General features: G+C 40.7%; 1 protein-coding gene across 1 annotated transcript; it reads left to right on the forward strand.

Moving 5' to 3' along the window:
* Positions 1-232: 232 nt before the first annotated feature.
* LOC102307734 (somatostatin receptor type 5) lies at positions 233-5,890 on the forward strand. The gene is made up of 4 exons (XM_005947920.1): positions 233-539; positions 2,102-2,804; positions 2,918-3,256; positions 4,511-5,890. The coding sequence occupies exons 2-4, from the start codon at positions 2,139-2,141 to the stop codon at positions 4,583-4,585; spliced, it is 1,080 nt and encodes a 359-aa protein (XP_005947982.1). The 5' UTR covers positions 233-539; positions 2,102-2,138; the 3' UTR covers positions 4,586-5,890.
* Positions 5,891-9,085: the final 3,195 nt, after the last annotated feature.

Consider the following 9,085-nt stretch of genomic DNA (forward strand, 5'->3'; position numbering starts at 1 on the left):
GGTAATTTATTCCTCTGGCTGGAGCTTGGCACTGCTCCATCTCCCTCCACTATTTTCATAATAATGGTAAAAGTGTCATGTTATCATTAACCTAAAGGGCGGCAATAAAAATCGCCGGTGCAGTAAAAAATTAAAGGAAAGGAGAGCTGTAATGCATGCTTTTATACCAACAACTGACCTCGTGGGTGGGGCTTCCTCATCCGAAGGCGGGACGAAGTTTCCCACACATTAACACTCACAGTGAGTCGTGGATACTACAAGACCTTCTCATCATTGCAGGAGAGCATCTCTCTGCACACTGGGTTTTCTTCTCTAGAAGAAGCTTAAGGAAAATCGTGGGGAGGCGAAGATAACAGCAGTCTTGGCGTGGCTGGTTATGGAGAGTGGACCACGAAGACTTCGGGAAGATGGCACAAAATGAGAAGTCAAGTGAGATGCTTCCTGTTTAAAAGAAATTGTGAAAGAAGCGCTGGCGTTTCCAAAAGCGCATGAGTGCCTAAGACGCGCTGGGTCGTGGAGAGGCGCACGGGAGCGCACAGGTTGGTGGAAGCAAATGCTTGGACATGAATTACATGTTAACGTAGACTGAGTTTAAAGAATATTCGAAGAGGTATTTTAATAGTTTAACTAATATTTACCAAAAGTGGGCAAAAATACGTTGTCATGCTTAGAAAAATGTTCAAGAAGCCTTGAAGTTTTATTTATGAAAGTAGTAGTTTAGTTGATTTCGTTTATTGAATATGAATATGAACGGTTAAACTGTCTCCCTTAACTGGGGGCTATGGTGGAAAACAAAAATGTCAAGCTTAAAGCAGCCTGAAGGCTCAGGGGCTGGACATATTTTGTTTTCTCAACATTATACTGCGGGCTGCGCGTCACTCCTGTGTTTTTCAGCGTGTTTCGGTTAATATTTACGTCACACTATTTATTTGTGCAACAAATTTTCACAGCTTCAGCTGGGAACGCCCGACAACAGGCAGTTATAAGATTATTTAAGTGAGCTACCGAAGGAGCAGTTACTATAAGTGCGCGGATTATTAACTATTAGAATGCTGGCTGCTTTGGTCGTTGCCATCATTACTCTTTGTTGTTTTACATCGTGTGACACGTTTATGGCGCCTGGGGGCAACTTTGAGATGCCAACATGAAACAGAATACCAGTTTGAAGGTTTTGGGGTGTTTTTAACAGCAACAACAACATTAAAAAAAAAGGTAGAAGCTGTAATTACGAGAAGAAAGTCGATTGTTTTTGCCACTTTTTACTCTCTTTATGTCTGATGAATTGGTTCAGCTGAAGTTAGTCTGCAGTTTTGCTTTGGGCTTTGCATCTGTACCAGCTTTTGAAAATATCTCTCGTTTGAATTACATCGTTTTGGTTTAGTTTGGCGCCTCAAACAAATATACATAAAAAAATCTCACTTAAAGTTGGGGGGGGGGGGATTAAACCAAAGGGAAGAATCCTCCTAGATCTGTGAAAATGCAATATAGATTATCATGTCCCTGGCCACAAACACATAAAATGATGATCACTGCTGCCTGTTCTGGTGAAGTGGCAACTGTTTTGATTGCAGCAGTGAGCATATGTGAGAAGAAGTGAACTCAAGAGCCTTGGGAGGCATTTTCTTTACTCTCTCTTTCACTCAGAGTATTCACTGGAGAGTTTCTCTTGGTAAATATGAGGAAATCGGTGCTCTCCCCATATGTTGCTGATTCTCTGTGATCCAAAGGGCAGCAAAAATAGAGTTCCTAAAGCAGAAACCTACAGAATAGTAAATCCTCCACAATATAATAAACTATAGCTCTTTTCATATGCACTGCAGCAGCAGAGGTGCACAAACAGAACTTTACTCACTACCGTGTCAGTGTGCACCAGTGTGCAAGTAGCATTAATAATATTCTGGTACATTTATGGCTAGAGAGTGACTGTCATGTATGCAGACTTCTGAACTCTCTATCCAGATAACATCCTCATATAAAGCACACAGATTGTTAACAGCACTGCAAATGCATTTGCAGCAGTGAAAACATTTACGGGGTGATTTAGGTTTGTGGTATAATAATTGTACAACTCTGTCTTTTTCTCTTTTGTGACTTTTTCTAGCATAACTCCAGTGGACATCAGCTCTACCTCCTTGAAGATGGAGGACTACAGTGGGATATTTGAGAATGTCAGCATCTCTTCCACTTACAACTTTACTTCGGACAGTTTCTCAAACACCACCATGCTGCTACCGTTTAACAAGGTCATCGTCATCATCCACACCATCGTCTTCATCGTGGGTTTTCTGGGTAACACACTGGCCATCTACGTGATGGCCCGCTATGCAAAAATGAACACAGCAACCAACATTTACATCCTGAACTTAGCAGTGGCGGATGAACTCTACATTCTGGGGATTCCCTTCATAGGGACCAATAGCGTGCTTTCCTATTGGCCATTTGGAGAAGCTGTCTGCAAGATCAGCATGACTGCTGATGCTATGAGCCAGTTTGCATCCACCTTTTCCCTGACACTGATGAGCATCGATCGCTTCCTTTTCGTGGTTTATCCTGTTCGCAGTGTTAAATGGCGGAAACCAAGGTTGGCGAAGATAACTAGTTGCATAGTCTGGGTTGTGTCATTCCTGATTGTTCTGCCAGTCATCATCTTCTCAAGTGTACAGGAGGACTTTAAGACCTGCAACATGAGCTGGCCTGAACCACATGATGTGTGGTCTGCCGTCTTCATCCTCTACACCTCTATCCTGAGCTTCTTTGGTCCTCTGATTGTTGTCTGCCTCTGCTACCTCTTCATTGTCATTAAGGTAAAGTGACAAATAAAACCACCCTGTGACTTAGCTAATATATTTTTTTGTTATTCTGCTGAGATTCTGCTCTCACGCTCTCATTAAAACTTTCTTTTAATTTTCCTTTTCAGGTGAGGTCAGCACGTGAACGTGCAGGCCTGACTAAGCGGCGCAAATCCGAGCGCAAGGTGACACGCATGGTGGTCATCATCGTGCTGGTCTTTGTATTTTGTTGGCTTCCCTTTTACACCACCAACATTGTCAACCTGATTCATATCATCCCTGAGCACAGTATGGACATCTACTTTTCCGTGGTCATCCTCACCTACGTCAACTCCTGTGCCAACCCGTTTCTTTATGCTTTCCTCTCCAAAAACTTCAAAGAGAGCTTCCAGAAAGTGCTCTGCTTTCAGAAAGCAAATGTTGCCAGAGCTGCACAGGTGCTGCAGGGTAGACAGAATGATACCAAGGTAAACCAATATCCTGTTTTCTCATACAGCATTTGTGCAAAGTTTTAATAGGAACAGTAAGACACTAACACTTGAAGGGGTGGTGGCGGTGGCGGGGGGTCACCTAACCCTTTTTATTGATCCAATTAGGTGCAAAGTTTTTGCATAGATTACAGCTGTATTTTAGGTTATTGTCCGCAGCTTACAGGTTGCATTGGCTGGTTAGCACTAGACAGTCCTGGGTGTTAAATCCGTGCATGTTCTCACGGTGCCTACGTGGTTGCTCTCCACATACTCCAGCTTCCTCCCACAGCGCAAAAACATGCATGCAAGGACAATTGGCTTTTATAAATTGGCTGCAGGTGTAAATGTGAACATGAATGGTTATCTGTCTTTCTGTATTGGTCCTGCAACCTATCCAGGGTCTACCTCCCATGGCACTTGCAGCCATGAATTGGATTAGCAAAGAAAAATGGGTAGATTTTCTTTTCCTTTTTTTTTTTTCTTTTCTCAACATATATAAAACACTCACAACAGCCCTGAAACAAGCTATTTTTACAGTCTTCATCTGCACATTGTGTACATTTGTGCGTCTCAAGCGGTTCCTTTTAATTGATGTGGCTTTTCTGCCAACTCTGCTTCGAAGGCCAGAATCCAAGAAAGGCCAAGAAACACATGTTTACCATTGACACTCGGGCATTTTTCATGCAGGTACCATTTCATCTGAACTTGTGAGGCATGTTTCTTCAAAGTGGAGATATTGATGTTGTTCTCTTGGTTACCCGTGAACCCTTACCCTCCACTTGTATTTCTAGTCTGGTTAGAGCTAGCTCATAACAAGCGTTATATCTCTATTTCATTGAGTAAGAAGAAGTTGAAGAGGCTTATTTGAGGGTTAGTCTAATGACCAGTTACACTTTAAACAAGCTAAAATTAAGTAGAAATATTATTGAGTAACGCAATCCTTCACTGGAATACAGATTGGTTCTGAAAATATGCCTCTGCATTCCTGCCCAGATATGTGTTGAGATCTTTCAAAATAATGGCATTTCCTAGAAACACTAAACTTCTGAGCACTTTTTTTAAGCGCATGTGAATGTGTCAACACAACTAAATGCCTTCCTGTCTCTGAATTGCAAATATTAGCTTATACTTTTGAATAAGTCTGAAAATTGTAATAATACTTACCCAGATCCAGATCTATATGTATATGTTTTCCATTGCTGCATTTACTGCATCTCTAATCCAGTATTGTGCCTGCTTTTGTCTCCATAGTCCGTCCAGCTGAAGGATCTCAGGACTGCTCACAGTGAGCCTCTCAATACAAAAAATGTGGTGAATGGCCAATGACTGCTGATCCACTATGTACTGTTTTGATACCACATGGAACCTGGATGCTTTCTCCCTTGTCATTTAATAACCTGCCTTTATTAATGATCATTTCTTCCTGAGTGGAACATTCAAAGGAGTAAAAAGAAGTCATTGCAGCATATTTTCTACGGACTTTATACTAGACTGACTGTGTTATACAAGGCATAAGTTTATGTCATGATGACGTAGAAAACGTCATCGGATTACAAAATGCTGAAAATTTTCAATTTGCATTATTAGACCCCATGCTTTCTCACCTCTATTAGCTTGTCATGGTGCTGTTACCTGTTAATTCAGTGAAAGTACTGACTTTACCTTACTGAGCGCATTTGGGACTAAACAACTATCATACTCTTTTCTGTGTTGAAGTAACTGTGATAAAAACAAGAGGGGTCTTTTAGTGCTCAGCTTAAAAGAAAATTAGGTTATTTTTTTTGAGAAAGTGAAAGCATTCCTTTAGAAATAAACTGTGTATAACAAAGTAGTTAATCAGTTCTGTGGAAATACCGGTATACATTTTAATGACGTTAGATTGAACGTATATTCATGTATCAGGTATTAGCCTTACATTCACGCCATCTTTGACCCGGGCTCCTATTGTACCGCTTTATCTCAGACACTGTTCGTTCTTTAATTTGTGAATTTACAGTATTCGGTTTGTACTGCTGTTACTAGACTCGTGACTGTCTTGTTGATTGATGTAAAGCTGGCTGAATGGTCATGACTGTTACGGTGGATTTTCTTGTGACAGGTTTTTTGGGACATATTAAAGTCAGTCTGACAGACTGGAGTGGACAACACGGGGAAGTAAAGCAGCATTCTCAACCTGGTGGACAAACCTGCTGAGCAGCACTTACCCGTCTTATATTTGTAACATGAGTCAAGCAAAAAGCATGTGACCAGTCGTGACTTTGAGCTTGGTTAAAAATCCAGATGGACTTGTGAAAGCCTTACAGGTGAGAAAGGAACAAGGGAATTTTTTTGTGTTCAAAGCACTGTGAATTATGAAAAGACGAGTGAATTTGAGTTTGTTATGCATATGAAAGTTAAATGTGTTGTATATGGGTCACCTATACGAAGGAAAAAAATAGTGAAGCTACTTTGAACATTAATAAACGATGACGTCTGTTACTCTGCATCTCCACAGTTGCTCCAAGACAGTAAGAACAGTAACTAACTAAACAAAATTAATTGTACAATATATTACAAAGTTGCATTATATGTACATTTATTCCACTAACTGTGATTTTATGTTTTTTTAAATAAAAGCAGATGTATGTTTCAGCACGTTCCCATTGAATCTGATAGTAAATGTTAATATTTTTATGCATTATTCCTTCCATTCATAAAAGTAGTAGGAGTAGTAAAAGGGGAGTAGCTGTCTCATTTTTCTTATGAAGGAAAATGGTCAAATAGTAAGTAAACACTGGTATGAGAGCTGTTAGACATAAAATGCATACATCAAAACAAAGTATCTAATATTTCTAAAGTAGCAACATGTTTTTATATTCTCCAATTTGTAGATATGGAATGGGGCTGACACACAGCAGGATGTATTATAAGTGCACAGTTGTGATATGTGCATTCACTGGGCCTCTTGGCAGGCACACCTGTTCACCTGCTAAATTCCTTAACATAATTATCTAATTAGGCAATCACACTGCAGCAGTTCAGTGGATTTAGACACATAAACATGCAAGATAACCTGCTGAAGTTCAAACAGAGCATCAGAATGAGGAAGAAAGGTGACTTTGAATGTACCACAGTTGTTGGTACCAGACAGCCATCAACTGAGTATTCCAGAAACTGCTGGGACTTTCCCACATAACCATCTCCAAGCTTAATACAGAATGGTCAGAGAAAGAGAAAGCGGGCTTGTTGTTGTGAGAGGTAATGGTAACTCAAATAACTCATTGCACCAAAGGTATGCAAAACAGCATCAACAGATGGTCTACAGCAGCAGAAGACCATGCTAGGTGCCAGGTCTTTTCAGCTAAGAACAGCAAACTGAGTCTACAGGTTGAAACAGGCTGATCAAAACTGGAAAACAGAAGATTTTAAGAACGTTGTCTGGTCTGATGAGTTTCTACTGCGACTTTTGGCATAAACAATAAACATGGTTCCACCTTGTTTTTACAGTTCAGGCTGGTGGTGGTCGTGGTGTAATAGTAGAGGGGATATTAGCTCACTGAGAATTTTAAACACCAAAGCCCACATGAGTATTAATGCTGACCACTTCATGACTGCAATGTACCAGTCTTTTGACGGCTGCTTCCAGCAGGATGACACACCGTGTCATAAAGATCAAACCACCTCAAACCAGTGTCTTGAAGTTGACAATAAGTACCTTTGGATGTCATGTCAATATGGACCAAAATCTCCTAAGAATGTTTTCAGCACCTTAAACCTGTTGAAAGTGTATTTTATGTTTAACAGGAAGGAGGATTATACAAATGTTGGGCAGGGTTTTCACATACAAAGACGCAATGACATTAACAACCACATAATATCCCCACATTAACACGGACAGGGTGTCAAAGGTGCTAAAAAACCGTCTCATCGTTTCAGGAAAGCAAAGGATTTTATTCTCTGTCAATCTAAGAAGTGTAAGAAAATCAGGCAAAAGCAAAAATAATATCAGAAAGGTTGATATTCTAAATTCTAATTATTCAGCCATTAATATGAACATTTAAAGTGGTTTTTAAGACTTGGAAAAATGTCAGTCCCAGTGCAACCTGAAGGGAATGGGTGATGGAAGTGTTTGTTTTCTCAACAGCATACTGCGGGCTGCATGTCACTTCTGTGTTTTGGACCATGTTTCAGTGAAGCTTTGCATCAAACCCCAGTTCCAAAAAAAATTAAGACTCTGACTAAAGTGTAAATACAAACAGAGAGGATTGATTTGCATAGAAAATGTATCAGATGTTTAGTTTGAGACATTTTCATATTTTGTGAAAATATTAGCTCATTTTGAAAAACACTGGACCTCTAAGAGGTACTAAAAAGAAACAGCTGGAGGTTGTTGGGTTAATTGATAACATGTCAACTTAGGAATATGATGGGGTATAAAAAGTGCTTCTTTGAGAGGCAGAGAAAATGTAAAAATTAACAGTCACCAATCTGAAAAATTATTATTATTATTATTATTATTATTATTATTATTATTATTATTATTATTATTATTATTATTATTAATAACAACAACAACAATAATAATAATTCATTTCTAAATTGCGTAATGACTTTCAGAATAATGTCCCTGAACATAAAATTGACAACGCTGTCTTCCTCTCCTCACCCCAACCCAACCGGTTGTGGCAGATGGCCCCGCCCCTCCCTGAGCTTGCTCATAGAGGGTCATATGATTGTTATGTTTTTCTCTGTATGTATTATCAGTGTTAGGGAGTAACGGAATACATGTACCGGCATTATGCATTCAAGATACAAAATATGGGTAACTGTATTCTGTTACAGTTACTGTTTAAATAGGTGATAATTAGAATCCAGTTACTTGGTGGTTCTTTGTGTCCGGGGATGGGCGTCCAGGTACACACCGGCTCACTCCTTGGCGGCCGCTTATCGGGGCCTGGAGCCTGGGGCTCGCTCGGGCCACTTCGGAGGTGGGGTGCCCCCGGCCTCTCGGCCTGGGGCTCGGTCACTCAGGCACGGCTGGCTGCCGGCGGAGCTCACGGGCGCGTCACTGCAACTCCCCCTGGCTTCTGCTCCGCGGCTGCTGAGTGAGCCCTCATCTGGGACTCTCCTCAGCTCTTTCTGGGACAGTGGCGCGGCTGCCCCTCTGTTGGTCTTCCTTGGTCTCTTGTGTTCTGGGGGCCTCTGGATGTCTGGAGTTTTGATCTCCTCCATACCTGCTTCATGCCCTGGAGGACGGGGCTGTGGCCCCCCCACACCCTCTAGCAGATCATTACATGAAGGAACCTTTTAAAAAAAAACAAGCGCGTCCATGCTCACAGGTGTACACACGGGTGATCACACCCACAAACTACACCCTTTTTGGCTCCTACCTCAAAGCACACTGTGTTCTGTTGATCTTATGTGCTGCACAATAATGTTTAATATTTAGTATTTACTGTCATATTCCCATATATCATTGTGATGTTGTTTATTCTATTACTCTTGTTCTCTTCTGCTTGTTTTCTTTTTTCTTTCTCAGCAGGTGATCCAGGTGATTGATATATGCATTTTTTTTTTTTTTTTTTTCTGCTCATTCTGTTGGTTTTTGTTTTTTGCCCTTCTCCCCCGTCCCTCTTCTCAGCTGTTTCTCTTTCCCTCTTTCTTTCTCCCCTTCTTTCCCCCAGTCAAGTCTGTCCCGTATTCAGTAAGTGAAAATAAAATAAACAATAAAAGGTGAATCAAATGGACCATTACGGCAAGGCTGGGATGGTCAATTTGGTAAAGTAAATCCGTTGGGCATCTTTCTTTGCCTTTAGACAACAATTCTGATGGCAAAAGAGCCAAACG

The sequence above is a fragment of the Haplochromis burtoni genome, unplaced genomic scaffold (assembly GCF_018398535.1).
Source record: "Haplochromis burtoni strain Fernald_Lab_line unplaced genomic scaffold, NCSU_Asbu1 Contig_563, whole genome shotgun sequence".
NCBI classification, from domain to species: domain Eukaryota; kingdom Metazoa; phylum Chordata; class Actinopteri; order Cichliformes; family Cichlidae; genus Haplochromis; species Haplochromis burtoni.

What these genes read in the sequence shown, in the direction of transcription:
- LOC102307734 (XM_005947920.1), top strand. Translation starts at nt 2,139, where the DNA reads ATGGAGGACTACAGTGGGATATTTGAGAATGTCAGCATCTCTTCCACT. An exon ending in ACCTCTTCATTGTCATTAAG is followed by an intron (nt 2,805 to 2,917) that starts GTAAAGTGACAA and finishes TTTCCTTTTCAG; the next exon opens with GTGAGGTCAGCACGTGAACG. An exon ending in GTAGACAGAATGATACCAAG is followed by an intron (nt 3,257 to 4,510) that starts GTAAACCAATAT and finishes TTGTCTCCATAG; the next exon opens with TCCGTCCAGCTGAAGGATCT.